The 18,949-nt window shown below is 33.1% G+C and overlaps 1 protein-coding gene across 4 annotated transcripts in view; it reads right to left on the bottom strand.

Annotated features, from left to right (window-relative positions):
* Positions 1–484: 484 nt before the first annotated feature.
* Positions 485–18,949, bottom strand: part of LOC106787593 (centrosomin) — a 19,577-nt gene continuing 1,112 nt past the window's right edge. The window contains exons 1-16 of one of the 4 annotated variants that reach the window (XM_014750103.1): positions 17,048–18,770; positions 13,497–13,552; positions 9,219–9,448; positions 8,846–9,017; positions 8,580–8,719; positions 7,722–8,132; positions 7,398–7,631; positions 6,951–7,301; positions 4,103–4,210; positions 2,710–3,969; positions 2,335–2,622; positions 2,021–2,245; positions 1,729–1,932; positions 1,419–1,650; positions 1,274–1,297; positions 485–1,006 (exon numbers count right to left, since the gene is read on the bottom strand). In XM_014750103.1, the coding sequence (XP_014605589.1) occupies positions 795–1,006; positions 1,274–1,297; positions 1,419–1,650; positions 1,729–1,932; positions 2,021–2,245; positions 2,335–2,622; positions 2,710–3,969; positions 4,103–4,210; positions 6,951–7,301; positions 7,398–7,631; positions 7,722–8,132; positions 8,580–8,719; positions 8,846–9,017; positions 9,219–9,448; positions 13,497–13,552; positions 17,048–17,175 (4,275 nt within the window). In that variant the 5' untranslated portion in view covers positions 17,176–18,770 and the 3' untranslated portion in view covers positions 485–794. Of the gene's footprint in view, positions 1,007–1,273; positions 1,298–1,418; positions 1,651–1,728; positions 1,933–2,020; positions 2,246–2,334; positions 2,623–2,709; positions 3,970–4,102; positions 4,211–6,950; positions 7,302–7,397; positions 7,632–7,721; positions 8,133–8,579; positions 8,720–8,845; positions 9,018–9,218; positions 9,449–9,905; positions 10,130–13,496; positions 13,553–17,047; positions 18,771–18,949 lie in introns of those variants that run through there. The other 3 variants (XM_014750106.1, XM_014750105.1, XM_014750107.1) reach the window with 3 other exon arrangements.

Here is an 18,949-nt window from a genome sequence, read left to right as displayed (position 1 = left end):
AGTATTTGTCCATTAATTACAAATTTAGTATAACATTTTTTCTGTGTAAAGAGAAATTAGAAAATAAAGAATAGGAATATAAATACGTCTAAAAATAACGAAATAAGAAAATATTTCAAACCGCAAATAATAATGGCACTTTATTATTTATGAAGACTATGTACAGATGCCGTATAATGATACAACACATCTTTGAATTTTCGCGCGTGTGATTTCTTGTAATCGATAAAATAATTCATTGAAAAAAGAATAAGTTTCTTGCTAAACTTAATCTGTAAAAAAAAAAAAAAAAGAAAGAAGTCACTAAAGTATAAATCAAAATGGATTTATACAATGTTTTGCGTGCCATCTTTCTACATAAGTATATACAAATATCGTATTATACAGTCGCGTATTTTAAAAAGCACATAAATGGTTTTTTAATTTTCGTTTCTTCTCGAAAACATTTCGTTGTAGTAAGAAAATACTTATCTTTTGTTTTTTGTCCGTGTTTTACAAAAATTACAATGATAGAATATCGCTGTTAGTAATATTCGTAACATTTATGTATGTCACTTCGAAATGTTTCGTTATTAAAAAAATTAACAATATAAGTCTGTAGAATAGTATAGCAGTTAGATTCTAAAATATATAACAATTAAAATTGGGGACAATGTTTTCGTGTTTTGTGTGTATATGGACAATTCAAAGGTTAATGCAAATCGGTTAAGCAAAACCTTGTCCATTTTGTATCTGCTTTCTCTTCTACAGACATATTTAATTCAATTTGGTCTTTGTATATATTTTTGTTCACATCAGTTGTCGAATGGTTCATCATAAGTTCTTGTTTTCTTCAGTATATTTTTTGTAATCATCAATTGTTTGGTGATTGCCTTTTCAACATTCTTCTTGTTCTTGTTCGATGTTGACAAGTGTTGAAAAGTATCTTCAAGAGCTCTTCTCGTTTTCATTAACCTCCGTTTCAGCGTTTCATTTTCTTGTTTGAGTGCTTCTATTTCATCAAGTCCTATAAATTTTACCGATAAATCAATGATCTAAGATATTATAACTTCAAATAAGCTAATATATGTGGTAAGTGGAAGTTGCACAAAACATTTTTTAAATATAAGCAAAAATACTATATTCTGAATCACATTGAATCAATGAATCAAAATATAGAAGATGCTAAAGATATAAAAAGAAAAAATAAGCACTAGAATCGCTAACTTTTATCTAAACTAAATTAAACAGATTAAAAAGCACAATAATTAAATTGTTTATCAGAGATACATACTATATTTATGTCCAGCTAAAATTGCTATAAAAGCAATAAGATATAATTAGTGAAGAAATTGTTCATATACACATTTGCAAACGATATTACTCTGTTTAAGAGTATAGAAAATCTCAAAAATAAAATCAAATGAATTAAAACGTACCTTCAATTGGCAATGGGCTATCACTGTCTACCTCTCGAGCAGCAGCATTCCTATTACTATTGTCTTCATCGCTAAGTAAATTGGTCATTGACTCGGTAATCTTCAAAGTATCTTGTAGTGGTCTTATTGTGTTAACTGTTGCATCACTTTCAATGCCTAAATCAGGTGAACAACTGGATTTACTCCGTCCACCGAGATTTTGATAATTTATTGGTTGCCAATATTGCGAGGCCTGTCAAAATTATAAGATATATTAATCATAATCAAACTTTTATTTCTTCTTCTTAAAAAAGTATTTGTAAACACTTGCATTATAATTTTGGTATTCTTGAATAATTTCGTCGCATGTTTGTTTTAATGTGGAATCAGTTGGTATCGAAGAAATCCCACTCGAGCTTGGTGCTGAATCGCATGCTTCACAAACAGCAAGGTGTCTTCGAAGTTCTTTATTGGTAGCTTCGAGTTCTTCAACTCTTGTTCTATGGGAATCATTTATTTGATTCAAATCTGAGATCTGCATAAAAGAAATTCATACATGTGTTATGTTGTGTATTACCAGTAAAGATAAAAATAGGAAATAAATAGTTCGGTGAGTGTCTTACCTCTTTACTAAATTTATCTTGCAATAAACGAACAGACATATCGTATCTGTTATCAGTTTTTCGTACTTCTTGTTCAAGTCTTAATTTCTCATTAGTTAATTTTGTATTTTCGACGAGAATTTGACTGTGTAAGAGTGTAAGATGATCTAACTCTTTCGTTAAGGCTGATATTTTTACTTTGGCAGTTTCGTTATCTTCTTCCATTGTTCTTATTTTGGACCTCAACTAAAGTATGTAAAAAAAAAAGTGTTACAGTATAGTTAGATCATTTAAGACTAAAATTAATTGAAAAAAAAAAAAAAAATAATATTTACTCGATCGTTTTCTCTCTTAAGAACCATTAACATCTCAGCTGTCTTCTTCTCTGTGTTTTCTTTATACTGCAGAAGTTCAGTTTTTTGTTTAGTCATTTCAGCGACCATACTCTCCACATCTGTTATTTTTTTCTCGAGTTGTGCTTTCCGTATACTGTTCTGTTTACTCTCTTTTCTCAAAGCATGACACTCATGTATTCTTTTGTCTAAAGACGATTGCAATCTCTCGCAAACTTTTTGTGACTTTTCAAGTTTCAAAATGAGCGGTACCAACTTTTCATCGAATATCTAAAAGTAAGACAAAGATACACATAAATTTGACATGAAACTAGATTTTATAATAAAAACAAAAAAAGAGAAAAAAAAGGTACGTACGACATCATAGGAAACTTTTGTAGTAAGATCGTTCTTAAGAGCACTCAATTCGGAATATAAAAGATTATTTGTTTCTTTCAGTTCCTGTATATGACGATTCGCGTCCAGATCATGTAAATCATCTTGATAAGTTTTATGATATGGTATATAATCAATCGAATCCTCCGAGTCGCTAAACGTTTTCGTATGTTTGCTAAATCTCGAGCGATTAATAGATTTGTGTTGAGTTTCTTGTAAACCGATTCTAGCCATAGATACCATTCTATCAGGTTCCGAAAAAGCTTCTGAATCTGATTGCGTAGTCATATGATTTTTTGGTAAATCCAAAATATTTTCGGAATAACATTTTTTCACGGCATTGTCGATTTTCTCGTTATTTTCAATCACATTTTTATTATTACCAACGATCACATTGTGTTTGGTCATCTTTTCGAGAACTTGCGTAAAATCATCGGAAAATATATTCGAACTTAGGAGCACTTCCAATACAATTTGATTATGATCGTGATGAATCGCATCAAGATGATTCGCGTTCTTCAGAATATCTTTCATCAATTTAACGAGATTCTTTAAATGAGCGCGTAACAATTCGCAATATCTTTTCGTTCTTTCACTTTCATTCTCACATTCATCAATTTCTGCTGCTATGTCGGGTCTTGTGACAAGTTTCAACCAATTAAGATAATCCACTTCTTTCTCCAATTCGTTTTTCTTTTCTACCAATGTTTGAATATATTCTGTCATCGTTTTAACATCTATCGACTCGTTTCCATTCACGTAATTTAGTTGAATAACTTCGTTGATAAAAGATACTTTAATACCAATGTCATTTAATTCCTTACTAAGAGTTGCAAAATGTGTACTAGCGCTTTCTTGAGGAATATCAGTTTTGCTTCGGCTTCTATCCAATTGATTGTTTGCCGTCATATGATTGTGCAACTTAGCGATTTCTTTGTTTTTACTCCATAACTCGGTATTCACCAATTTTTGAAGATTATGTGTCTTCACTTGCAACTCCTTGCTTAACTGCTCGATTTTTTGATTTTTCTCAGCGATTTCCGCGTTACGTAGATTTAGTTCTTGAATTAATTTTGTATGTTCCGAAGACTCGAAGGATTCCTTGGCGGGAATTTCCACGGTCGCTTGTTTCAACTTATCAAGTTCGGTGATCTTGTCTTGTAATTCTTCTTTCATCGTATTTTTCTCTATTTCTAAAAATTCTATTCGTTGATCTTTGTCGTTGAGTCGTTCCTGTAACTCCTACAAAATAAAAATATTCGTTCGATTTATAAATTGATTCAGAAAATAAAGAGGAAAAAAAGATCTCAGCGAAACATTGAAGAATAGCTGATTTAAGAAAAAATAAAAAATAAAAGAAAAAAAATTATCATACCTCTGATTCAACCTGTATTTGCTTTTCCAGACGATGTTTCTCCGCCTTGATTGTCTCTATCTGATCTCGCAGGTCGTTTATTTTGGCTTCCATTTCTTCAAACCGTTGCTGCACACAAAAAAGGATTTTCATCGTGAATAAAACTCAAACAGATCGATATAGAAAAGAATTCATTTTTATTGATAAAACACAATAAATTTAATTACAGATATAAATGTTACAAAAAGAAATGCGAACTACAGTTCGTATATGCAATTGAGAATAAGATTGGTCACGATAATTAAAAATTCTCTATTTTTTATTGGACGATTATCATTATATTATAACAAAAATCGGAAGACGTAGACGACTACTGGAATTCGATTTTTCAACGATAATTAATTTTTCATTTTCTTTGGCCAAGAGCGCGGGGGAACAATCGTGATAACGGCTGGGCCCTAAAAGAAAAAGATTCAATTTGTAATTCCTATCGATTGTCCTAGTCGAAATAACTCGATACCTAAATTCTACCTTCGTATTAATTAAAATTAATATTAATTTCAAATATTTTGTATAATTTTTTCCCATGTACACATGTAGAGCAAGTATCCTGTTGTGTGCACTTTAAAACATACTCGCTGAAAAAATAAAATAAAAAAACAGAAATCCTGGGTATACGTAAAAAAAAAAAGAAACAAAATAAAATTAATATTCTCGATATTATTTTTCCCTATCTTGGACGATATCAATCTATTTTTGATATCGTGATACACCTACCTCCATCCGCATTGAGGCACACAAACAGGAGAACATGTTTTACGTGTAGTAAGTTTAACTTTCCAATTCGTCAAAGATAGAATGGACAATCAAGAACATTAAACAAATGAAGATAAATAAATAATAAAATAAAATAAAATAGGAAAAGGAAAAGATCGAATCCCAATTGGTATTCAACGCGAGCGCTAAAATGTAATTAGCACTGTGAATGACCGTAGTAGTGTGTATACTTCGTTATCGTTTTTTTTTATTTTCGAAACGTGATAGTGCCAATAAGAACGATCGTTGCTATTTTTAAACTCGAATAAATAGTGTCACATTAATTAATATGATTTCTTTTTCTTATTCCCGAAATCCGATGAATTTTGTGTAAAAGAAAAAACAAAAGTTTTATATATATTTTTTTTCTTTTTAAAATTTTTTTTTTCGACGACACACGACGTTAATGATGAACCGCGGTAACGAACCGTGCGTAATTTTTACTTGTAATTAATTTAATTCTTATTGGTCGTTCGTTCGTAAAAAGGAAAATCACACGATGGTGATTAACCAGTCGAGATGAATTTTCGTGCGAACACTGCCGAGCGTGGACTGCAAGACGTTGGGATACACGATCACTATTATTAGACGGCATGCGTGCTTTCAATTTGGTATCACCGAGATTCCATGAAGCCCGGACATCACGTGATTCCACGCGATATTTCTTAAGGAAATTTCCTTATTTCGTAAAATTGAATTTTTTTTTTTTTTTTTTTCTATTTCTATTTCTTTATAATTACAACGTAATCGGCCACGTCATTTTATATTATCAACAATATACCGACACATATCCAAGTAAGATTCATGCTGAAGTATAACGTTCGTAAGAGACGTGCATCAGAGAAAAATAGAATGAAGAAAAATATAAAAGAATAAATCAAAAGGCGATGATCATGAGAGATACGTAATATAGCTCGTAAATGCGATTAATTTTGTTGTTGTTGTTGTCTTATTGTGACGCGCACAATTTCGTTTTAAAATTTGTGTTTTTAAAGATATAATGAAAAAAAAAATACACAAGATATTTCGAGTACTATTTTTAATGTGACAAAAATAAATTAACGGCTATTTACAAGAACATCTAAGTGTGCACGAACGGACGGATAAAAATCTACAATGTAATATATTGACATTTCTTGTGTATTCTAATAGATTTAATTGACACCCACAAATGTTATTAGAAATGAAGATTTCATTATTCGTGTGATATTTTTGTTCGCATTCATAAGTACGAACTTTACTTTGAACTTTTAACTATAAAACAGTCAAAATCGCATTTGAACTTAAGATGATTAATATATAAACTTTCGAATTTAACTATTCATTTAAATAAAAAAAAACGCTTGAATATCTATCAAGAATATGATATGTATTAATCAAATTATATTATTATACTTCGAAAAGTGCTAAACATAAATCTTTAAATCAATATAGTCACATATAATAGGCTAGAGAAAATAATTACAAAAATAATAATGAACTGAGTTAAGTATTAAAAAAGATATAAGAATATATCTACTATACATCTTTGTTATTTATATGTGACTACATATTTATATATAGTATATATATATATATATATATATATATGTATATATATGTACTGAAAAGCATTTTTTTTATTTAAAGAAATACGTTATTGCCTGTTTATGCTGCAAGGCAGTCGCGATAATGAATGATGTTCATAGCAGTAATTGTCATGCATTGCTAGTAGTGATGGCATAAAGCAGAGAAGGAGAAGTAGAAGAAGTAAAATTCAGTGATTCTGAAAGAAACAAAAAAGTTTGATGTACTAAGTCATGCATTTGTTCTTATAATTTAAATAGTGATTATATCCTTGCTTCTACCGTGATATCTCTACGTTTCATAAACAATTTCACTTCAATGTGTTGATACCACACGACAAATATCGTATTTTCAAACTGGAAATCATCTATTACTATTCGTAACATTTCAATTAAACTTGATTTGCATGCCAATATTTCTTCTCTAAGGGGTGTTTATTTAAAAACGTAGAGATAATCGAGTAAAGTCCATAAATTGTAATATCGACCTGATTGCTATTATCATCATGTTCCGGATTTTCAGTAATTTCAACACTGTATTCCTTTTTGGCAGATCCATCGCGTCTTCTTGCTTTCACATCCTCGTATCCAGATGACCTATTCAATTCAGCCTCCAATTCCTCTATCTTCCGTTCTTTCTTCGCTATTCTATCTTCCAATTGTTGTTGCCTTTCCATAAATCCTTGGATCATCTTAACAGCCTTTAGATGTTCACCTTCCATCTTTTTGAATTTTTGATCCGTAACTTCAACTTGTTTTTGCACGTTACACAATTTCAAAATCAACTGTTTTTTTTCTTCCTCCCGTCGCTTCAACTCTAGTTCCTTTTCTTGCAATTCCTATCAATAGAGGATTCAATTTGTACAAATAACAAAATGGATACAAACCTAAAAAAGGAAAAAATGGAGAATTGTTGAGAACTTATGGAAAGCTACCTTTGCTAAATCTTTAGTTTCCTTTTCATCCATACTGGTCATCATGATTGTAGGCGACTTTACTTTAATGAGTCTTTCCTTGTTTGCTTCCCGATCAAACGCAGCGCTATCGTTATTCGTTGAACCCTGCAGACAAGTTAGTTTTTGTGCCATCCTTGGCGACACGGATTCTATAAATGGATTTACTGTCGAGGGGCTGCTTACCGGTGATCGTTTTGTATAGCCGTTTTCGAACTGGAAGAGAAATAACCGAATGTAAGAATAAATGTTGTTCTACGTTTTAACTCTAACGCCCTCGAATTTTTGGGAGAAATGTTTCTTCACCTGAGATAAAAGAGTACGATGTTTATTATTTAGATCAGTCAGAGCATCGTCCCTTGCTTTTACTGACGTTCTCAACTGATCAATCTGTCTTTTTCTTCTATCAGAAACTGAACATATTTCTTCATATGCCCTACACTTTTCTTCCAGTAACGTGTTCTTCTCCTTTAACACCCTATCTTTTTCATTTATTTCATTTTTATATTGCTGAACGATAGTATCTTTTTTAAAAACTTGATCCTCCAATTCTCGAACTCGTTCTCTCAATTCATCGATATCTCGTAGCCTTTCGGTAGCCAAATTTTCTCTCATCTGTATTTCAGCCTCTAAACGATCTCTAAATTGATCCCTTTCGCTTTCTAATTCTTGAGCCCATTCACGTTCTTCTTCTAAGCTACCACTTATTTGTCTTACCTGAAGAAGATAATAATTCGTATGATTTTATTAAACTAACTAATTTGACGATCGATCTAACGAATAGTCGGAAAATTTACAAGAACGATTAATGGAAATTCACTAGTTTTATTTTTAAAAACCCTGTTGAACGAATAAATGATACTTCTTATCTTAAAACAAAGAAAATAAAGAAAGGAATGATAAATGTTTATTAAAAAATATTCCTTCCGTAGAGACGCGTTTGCTATCTCTTCAACGAGTAACAGCATACTGATTAATTCTTTCTAACTGTCAGCTTATCGAACTGTGTTATATTTGTGGTAACAAAAGGAAAGTAAGACCGTTACCACTGCCGTTTGTTTACTGCGATTAATTTAGAAAGAAGCCAATCGAAAAATTATAATATTCTTCCCTCGTCGTTTGAATATTATATGTAGAATTTAAACGATTTTAAATAATACTTACCTCAGCCTCGAGCGATGCAACGAGTTCTTCCATTTGGTGAAGCTTTTCTTCATTTTCCAAAGCTTTTTCTGGCGTAACACCAAATGCTTCTTTATAAAAAATTGAGGCGTCAGTTGCTCTTTCTCGATATTCCTCGAGTTCTGAGAGTAGATAAAAAGAAAGAAAAATATAATAATAATAATAATAAAATAACCAAAGGAATGAAGTTAATTCAATCCTCTTTTTATAAGGATAAACATAAATAATAATTTAATAGCATTACCGACCTTTTTCCAATTGTACGATCCTTTCACGCTCCTTTTCAAGAGATTGCTCATATTGTGTCTGATTCCTCGAGGAGACCTCCTTTTGTTCCTCAATCAACTCGAATGCCTTAGCCGCTTGGCTAAGAAGTTCCTGCTTCTCTGCCAACTCCTTCCTAAGCGACTCAACTTCTACCTAAACACCGTGTCACCGTTCGATATTTTCTGTTAGTTACATATACACATGAATAGATAACATTATCGATCTTTTTCAATATCAACGAGACAATAACTACTACTATTACTAACTCTATATATTATTATAAAATGCAAAAAAGCGAACGCGGGTTCAATGTTCGATAAATGACTAACTACTACTTGGCACTCGGATAATGACCTTTAACTCGATGTTCTTTTTAATCGCACCCTCGTCGGCGGAAGTAATCCCCATACGTTCTTCGAGAAAATATATTCGCAATTTAAGATTAAAGTTTTCTTTCTTCAAAGCACCGAGCTGATCTTCGTATTCCTTCATCGTTCTTCCAACCCCTGCGGATGCCATTCCTGGTACACCTTCGACGACACCGCTAACAGGAAAATTTTTCTCAGATGACTTTGAATTTGTACCTGCAACAACGTGAAGAACAAAAATTAACGCATTAAAGTGAAACACTCTGTTGTTTAAACACTCGATGATAAAACTTAAACGCATCGTTTATAATTATACACGTGTATAAATACATGTATAAATTCCAAAATCAATCGAAATAGATCTTTCATTCGATAACAATCATTTCAAAACTTTTTCACACTACAATTTTCCGAACTTACGATCTTATACTAACTCACGATCCTTCGTTATTCCGTCATAAAGACGGAAAACGCCATTGACATTTTATTCCCTTTTTTTTTTTTTTTTTTTTTTTTAATTCTTGGTTATTATATCTCGATGATCGAATATAGTTCTCAATCGCGCATGCGTGCGTGTTTGCGTCCATCCGACCGTCTCGCAAGACGGACAAATAATTTGTCATCGATTAAAAATTCGATCAGCGTTTAAATCGATTATTTATTATTATCGTACCGAATTTAATCTCGATCCTTATGGGTCTATCCTCGTTGTCTTGTGAGATCGACGGAAGATCTAACCTTGACCTACTACATTCCATGCCACAAGAACGGAACACCTAATCGAAGTACTTTTCTTTTTGAGATATTTTTTGTTACATATCTACGTCGCGATATCACTTCGATTATCTTCTTACGCGTGTGTTTGATTTGCCCATATATATATTTTCTTGTTCTTTCTTCCTTTTCGAGAAGAAAAAAAACAAAGGGCGAGGGGAGGGGGGAAAAAAGATAGAGAAGAAGAATAAATTTCCGTACGATCGACAAGACGAATCGGAACTGAAACGATGGACGATCGTCTTTGTTAGCCAAAGGTTGCGCCGTAACACAACCAACCTGCGGTTAAAATTATATTTTCAATCTATATATTCGCATCGGTGTTAGACGTTTAAGCTTTTGAAGGTTACGTGTTCGAAGAAGCACGTACGAATTTCTAGCTCTAAAAGCTTCTAACTTATCTAATAGTCTAATGAATTCGCATGAAAGGATAATATCTATATGCTGTTACACGCATTTATATACATAGATATTATCTTCAAGAAATTCTCAAGAAAATTAAATAAATTTCCGTGAATTTACTTTCGAGAAAGAAGGAGGGGACGACGCCATATTTGTGGTAAAATTTGTCCTCGAGGACACATAAAATCCTTGATTTTAAGTTCAATTCTGACAACATTTTCGCGACATTTAAAAAGATATCATCTCTTCGGTGGTGGCCGTTGTCACTCTTTGCCTTGAACGTTAATAGAGAAAGAGAAAGAGAGATACAAAGATGAGAGGGGGAAGGGGAATAAATCCCTATGTTTCTTCGAGAGGTGTTATCGAGGGAGTCTAATAATAAAAGCGGCGACGAAACGGTCAACGACAGTGACGGCTTACAAGCTTCTTTCGCAGACGTTGGAAAAAAAAAAACGAAATGATGAAAGAAAACGAAGAAGAGAAAATTAAAAGAGTGAAGAATATGAAGCAGAAGAAGATGAAGAAACTCGAGGGACAAGGTGTCTAGGGTGCAGGGAAACGACGTATGACTCACGAATATATGCGCGCACGCGCGCGCGAATTATACTTCAGATAATTTCTCTGCAAGTGTATCGATGCGTACCAAGCACTCTTTAACTCTCTCACTCTCTCACTCTCTCTCACTCTCTCTCTCTCTCTCTTCTCTCTCTTTCTCTTTCACTCTCTTGTACCAACCGGGCTCTCGTATTTATAGATGACACATTTAGGCCGGAACGGTTTGAACAATCTATTTTGGCGGGCAATTCTCCAATCTGGCCTGACCTACCCGCAATAAAACCGTGGAAATCATCTTAGCATGCAGCCATGCTAGACTTTCCGATCGCGTTCCACCCCTTTTTTACTAGAACTTCATCTCTTTTCCCAAGAAAAGCTTACGGCTACGCAGCAGCATAAGCAGCACCAGCAAACGTTCGCTGTTGATTTTCTTAGACTACCGGCTGGACAGTAGTCCGCGGTGGTTAAAAATAATAACTTTACGACTTATTCCGAGGCGATCAGAATTTTAGCACGCATTTTACTACGACGTATATTGAGAGTAGGATTGTTTAGTATCGTTTCAACAACTCGATTCTCTCTTTCTCCCTTTCTCGAAATAATCTATGGGATATATAGCATAGATTCTTGAATTTGTTGAATTTTCAAATATTCTTTTCGCTTTTTTTTCTCTGATATATATATATATATATATATATATCTAATGCGATCACTAAAATTCAATGATGTCTCGTAGATAACATTTATTTCTAATATCCTGCTGTTACAACAGCAAACAATTTATCGTTCCGTTCTCTCAATGTATTCTCTCTCTTTCGAGTAGAAGAAGAAGAAGAAATGTTTTCGTAAATCCTCGTCAAATTTTACGTCGCAATGCAAATATGTATAATGTATATAATAACGTGGAATAACGCAGGCGACTATCATCACGGCAAAGCATAGTGTATGTTGTTACAGAAATAAATACGCGAGGCGTCGCGACGTCCTCCCACTTCTTCTTACTTACCGCTTAAAACGTTTGTGAACCGCCAAAATAAATGGATCACTGCTTCCTGTAATCCGAGATCGCGATGAACGAATTTCGACAAGGCGAATGATCGTCATTTTGCAATGTATGTAGTAATACTTACCACATATTCAATTTTTCTTTCTTTTTCATTTTTTTTTTTAACTGACTTGGCAAATTTGATTCAATCCTACCGCCAAATGGAAATTGAGTTCGCCGTTTGCTGCCATAGACGCTTGCTTGGCGCCGTGGGACAGGTGTCCTAAATTCCTGATAGCGTTCTCGCGATCGAAATTAATCAGACCTCTCCGTCGTATTTCCGATTGGTTGAAACATTGCGCTCTCATTTAAACAAAACGATTGCGAACGCGCAACCCCTATGTAAATATATATATGCTTGCGTATAAATCGTTTACGTGTTCCGTAAATTCGAACGTTTAAATAGGAAAAAATGAAAGTCAAATAATTTCAAATCAAAGATAGATCGATTCGAATCTACCCACCTCTATTCATCCTCCTCCTCTCTTCTCTCCCCTCTCCGCCCACCCTCTAAGTATAAATATTTATAAGACAAGAAAACGTAAAGATATAAAAGAGAGACTTGAGAGAGTAGAAAGGCTATACGATTGTTAAAGTAGACAGTTAGACCGCGTAAATATTATCGGCACCGAGCCTTCTCAAAAGAAGAAACGGCACACATTTGGCACAGATTCGTCTAGTAAGGGGCAAATTTACGCCATACCGTAGATACACCAGATTCAGCCGGTGTGCAAGCAAAAGCCACTAGGCAAGCAAGTTCGTTGTCCTCTCTTTCATCTTGATGAGTACAATTAGGTGAGTATTCTCACCGTCCTCCGTCGACCGCATTGGCTAAGACGACTAGACGCGATGTTATGTTCATCGTCGACGTCGACGACGTCTTCGTTGACGTCGTCTTCATCATCGTAGATATTAACAAAAAAGTAATTCAACCGTAAAAGAAGAAGTAGAAGAAGAAGTCTTCCTAATATAACTCGACTAACAACTCTTTCATTGATTTCCTATATCACGTATAATAATTATTATTAGATAAAATATAAATATCTATAAAGACATAATTATGTCATCACGTGTGATTATCATCAACGAGTCGTGAAAAATAAGTAGCTTATAGACTGGTAAATCGTTACACACCTCAATGAAGGGTCAATTACGTCGGAAATGAGCAATAAGATGGGTGTGTTAAGGGGAAAGGGAAAGATAATTGATCATCCTATTGTCATCTGCAATATATCACTGGTACATTATTAAAAGAATTCGATCTGTATCATTGAAGATATACATAACGATAAGTAACATAATTATCTCGATAAACCATAACGATTATTAAAGTAATACGTTATCAAGATCGTTTTGTAAAATCGTTTGTTTATTCGTTTATAGACCGTAAAATCATATCCGGTTTATATGTGAGACCATGAGAAACGAGATTGGTCAAGGAATCTTATCTATAATCGTTTATCATTAACGTGATATCGCAATACTTACCATTTGCCAATGGTAAAGTTGTGCCCATCGTGATGTCCTGCAGGGGCATGTTGGTACTGAAACAAACAAAAAATACAATAAATAAATAAATAAGAGTTAAAGGAGCGTTCAACGCGTATACCCTACCCTCCTCGTGAAAGTTAATTTCATTTGTTTTAATCGTACCTGGCGCTCAGTTCTGATCAGGTATCTACGCGTACCTCTGATCGAATAGAATTAAAAAACAAAATGACATTCTTTAAATAAGTGTCATCTGAATCAGACACGGTCACGTAATAAAACATGAACGCAAGAGGACATTGCTGGTTGACTTTTCATGTTTTTCCCTTCTGAAAATAAAGAGCCAGGGATCTATAGCGCCGAATCAAAGCCTGTCTATTTTCGGAATAGAACCGAAAACGGATTGTCGGCATGTGCCGTTGACGGGGAAATAGACGACACGTACGTACGCGTGTATAGAATCGGACAGAACTTTCAAAAGGACCAAATTGAAGAAAGTATCTCGTATTCTTTCTATCTTCTATTTCGAAGGTCCTATTTCAAACTAACAAGGGATAACGCAGCTGAGTCGAGTACAAGATTATCTTCTATTTTTTTTTCACCATTCGAACAAAATTCTACTCGATCGGTTATCTAATCCTAGTTAACACAATGATCGCCAAGTAGGGATGTTGATAGTTGGCGATTAAATTTCTAATTTCAAAATATATATATGTATGAAATTAATGTCGTGAGAACACGACGAGTCAGAAGTAGTCTGTAGGGTCCTCAAGCAATCGCCAACTGCATTAAGAGCAATAAGGAAACGCTGGACTTCCAGAAAGCTTTAATTTAGATTTCATCCAAAACCTATTTCGGTGGTGTTGTAGATACACACACACGTACTGTTCGTGCTAAAATCCAAAAGTAAGTAATTAACGTGCGACCTAACGCATCATCACCTAACCTCAGATCGCTGTCGACCAGCTAGTTAGTTGATTTTCTTGGGAATGCAACGTCATCTCAAAAATCTTTGGCACAACATTGAAAAACTTTACCGAATACGATTCAAAAAAAGTGCAAACGTGCTTCGATAATAATTAGTTACATTTACATCACAGGAGACGAATAAATGTATTCAAAGTTTAATCTCAAATTTCAAAAGTCGAAAAGATATAAATAATTCCTTATCCAAACTCGAGACATTCGATTTCTTTTAGTACGGATGGATAATGATTTTCTGACTCTATGCCAGTGAGATACGAACGGCTTGTCAGAGCTCAAGGAAAAATATCGGAATATGCGAATTTCATTTGGTAAAATGCCAAGTTAAGAATAATGAAGAAGTACGATAAGGTTTAATCTTGTTCTCTAAGCTGGTCAAAAATAGAGGATAATCAGCTAATCAAAAAAAAAACACCGTAACACTTTCTAACTAATAATAAATTTTTACTTGCATTCAATAATATTTTAAACTAAAATAATACAAAAAAAATACGTCATAGAAAAAGAAATACAAGTATCCTCTATATTTCTTATATTTCATCCTGAAAATTCAAAACAAAGTTATTTATGTATTTCTAAGTAAATAAGAAACAAAAAAGCTTCTTAGTGAGTACGTGTCATTCATCACGTTGGGTAAGAATAATTTTCCCATAGATTTCCATTCTATGCACTTGGACTATGGACGACCCCACGTTATGGCATTCATCGTAAACACAAATAAAACTTGAATTCTAATAGTTACAAGACCAAAGAAATAATTAGAAAGTGTAATATAAAATATGCATCACATAAATATAAAAAACATGATTATTATTACTAATTAAAAATTTGTTCTTTATATACTTTAGCAAATATCCAATAAATTTCTTAAATACATAAATAGTTATTCCATATGGTAATAAATAGCCAATAGTTCGTTCACACGACATTCAAATTGTTTTCAACACGTATTTTCTTGAAATATAAAGATGTGTCGCACTCCTTTGAAAGTAACAACGAACGGGGATTTTAAAAATAGCTCGCCCTGTGCACATTTAATGTTAGTGTCTGCCCTTTCGAACCCTAACTTTCCTGTACCTTCCTCTACCGTCGTTTCCTGTGTTTTTATCATTCTCTCTCTCTCTCTCTCTCTCTCTCTCTCTCTCTCTCTTTCTTTCTCCTCACAACAGAGATATGCATTTAAAGATGCGTAAAAAATGTATCCTGTTTTTTGATAAACAACATCCAAATGTTTCTCTTAAATTTCTCAATGAAGTTAAATATTTGTCATTTTTTATTTTATCTTTTTATTTATTTATCAGTCATACATTTTAAAAAAATAACAAGAAAAAAAATTAAATTCAAGCTACACGTGAAACGCAACGGAGGTCCATCATCTGACAAAATGGAGGATAGTAAAAGCAAGAAATCAATACGGTGAGAGAATAGGACCACGCGGCCATGGAGCACGATGCTGTTAGCACATAACACACTGACCATTAATAAATATAACTTTTGTAATATGTAATTTCTATTGATATTCAAGGCGTCATCGTTAATAGGATCTTTAGAGATTATCTTACTGTCAACATAGACAGATTTATCGTTAAAGTGAATAAACAAGTTGAACAAAAAATATATATCTATATGTATATTTACAAATTCGATAAGTCCAAAATTTAAGGATAATTGTATCTCTATTGTGAGAGAGAATATTTATTTTTATTTTTATTTTTTATTTATAGCATCGATATCACCAATAAATGAGTCGTCTACACGAAATATTGAAAACGAGTAAACAACGGAAACTCAAAAACAAAGAATCAAAGTGAAAAAGAAAAACATCTTGAGAAAAAATGAATCATGGAAAAAATAAATCATGAAAAATTTAACAATATTATTACATTTGTTTAACTCCTATTGTCCGCCTATTGACGACTACTAGATATATAATTTATATAATTATACATATTCTAATAAAGTAAGTTTCGCACTTCGTTGGACGAGTACATTATGATAAAGAGATGCAGGTCAACGGTGCGTATGCAAAGTCTTTTTAATTACCAGTTCGTTAAACGAATTATCATTCGAGTTAAACAATTAACTTCGTTTTCTCGATTCATTCTTCGTTCTATACCAACTCGAAAGTCTCTGAATTCGTATCTTTCCTTGCGTGGGTGGTGTTTAAACGAACGTGCTGATAATTCTCGTGACAATAACTGTAATAGTACTTTAATACTTCGTTTAAAGGAATGATATACGTATTTAAGTGATCACCGGATTTACTATATTATCAATAAAAAAATCTAAGGAAAAAATAAAAAACGAACAAACTGAAATTGATAACCAAAAAAAAAAGCATACAAACGATAAAGGACTTTTTTTAGATGTTTCACTAAAGTCATTAAATTTGGAACAAACAATTCAATCTGTTCCGAAACAGATACTAATTAAGAACATATGTTTTAAATTAATTAAATATATAATCCCCTTTAATGAATACCTACACTGCAACATTTGTATTATTCGTCTCTAAAAATGATAAACATACATGTAGCATATTATTTTTGAATATGTTACCAACTTACTTTCGAAATGGACTATAAGCGCTACCCCAAATGCTGCCCCTGGCTGAAGAAGGTTGATTGTTCTGGCTTTTATTACCATAGACGTAACCACCGAGAAACATTTTACGTTGATGTGTTTTTGATAACATTGTTAACAATATATAATAATAACAACAATAAGAAAAATCACACAGTTTCCGCGCGCTTCTCGTATACACGTATAAAAAGTATAACGTTCAAACTATCTATCTGTTATTTGTAATAAATATATGTATTTATATAAGTCTATACATTTATATATGAACACACGTATTCTTGATAACACATTCACAAACGCACACGCACAACAAAAATATATATATATATACGTCGATAAATTGTTTATCCTTAATATTGAACGTCTTGTACTTTAACAATCTAATTTAATAATTTGAAAAAATTTTCTAAGTGATAAAATAAGTCAATCAGTCTCGTTTAAAATCACAATTTCGCACGGATACGCGTACGTAAAAATAATGATATGAACTTTTCGTCGTGAAAATGTCTTTTTTTTACTTATTTCTTCTTTATTCTTTCTTCTTTATTATCCCTACTTTTTCAACGCCCTACTATGAGACATCGCAATCATTTGTCGTTCTATTTTGTCGTCTTTTGTCATTTGTCGTCTTTTTTTATTGATTACGTATATCAAATGAAAAAAAGAAGGAACAAAGAGAAACCATTTATAAAGAAGACAAAAATTCAGTGTCTCCCTAGTTTCGTTAATCTAAAGTTGATCAATTAAAACATGGACGATTTCATTCAACTTGTTACTACGCTGGACCCGATCAATCGAGATAACTTTCACGTTTCAAGATAATTCTTCAGATGATTCACAAATTATTTCACACGTATGTTTATATATCACAATCACACACGAAACATGCGCACTTTAAACATCCCTCTCCATCGTTTCATTGAACTTGCGCGTTTTATCTATTAAGTTCGTAAGTTTAACAGCAATACAAAACGAAAAAAAAAATATATATATATATAAAAAGGGGCGGAGAGAGAAAGGGGTAGTAAAAAATAAATCCACGATAAAACGAAAATTTGTCCGCGTTAGAGTCGCGCGCGGTCTCGTCTTCGGTGTATTCGTTTATAACGGCAATGGGAAAGGGGGGCAATGGTTGAAAGGAAAAAAAGAGATGGTAATTAAGAGAAACGTCCAAAGGTTAAGAAAAAAAAATGTCAACAACGAACGAAAGACGAAAAAAAAAGCACGAAAATAGGTTCAAAATTTTGACGATTCGCGTCAAAAAGATATTATTGCGTCAAACACTCGTCACAAATGATTTGTTTTTCCTTATGATCCTCCTAAAGAAGAATGATCTCTTCCTCACTGATAAAGTTTTATGTGCCATTCTCGTACGACGAATTATAATGTTCATCGCGATGTTAACGATAACACCGATTTTATGTCCATATTTTTCAATCATCAATTATTATAGTTCACAAATTAGATCATCGAAACGTTGTATTTTGTTGTTGTTTTTTTTTGTTTACTTTCTTTCTATGTTATTTTCTTCTTATTTTCTCTTTAATCTTTCTCTTTCTCTTTCTCTTTCTCTCTCACTTTCTCTCTCTCTCTCTCTCTCTCTACCCGAAAATACACTACAGATAAAGATAAAGCATGAAAAAACACGTTGATATTTAGACTTGCTCGAACGACGTACGAAATGCGACTGGGTGCAGTAGCGGCGTGGTTGATACTGAGTAGTTTAGGAAGGGTAGGGAGAGTGGGGGCAAAAGCTGGAGAACACGTATAGTAGTGAAAATGTTATGGGAGAAAGAGAAAGAGAAAGAGAAAGAGAAAGAGAAAGAGAAAGAAAGAGAAAGAGAGAGAGAGAGAGAGAGAGAGAGAGAGAGAGAGAGAGAGAGAGA

Source organism: Polistes canadensis, unplaced genomic scaffold (genome assembly GCF_001313835.1).
Source record: "Polistes canadensis isolate GaletaPanama2010 unplaced genomic scaffold, ASM131383v1 scaffold_107, whole genome shotgun sequence".
Taxonomy (NCBI): domain Eukaryota; kingdom Metazoa; phylum Arthropoda; class Insecta; order Hymenoptera; family Vespidae; genus Polistes; species Polistes canadensis.
The sequence above is the reverse complement of the archived record's forward strand: the minus strand, read 5'-3'. Positions and strand labels throughout refer to the sequence as shown.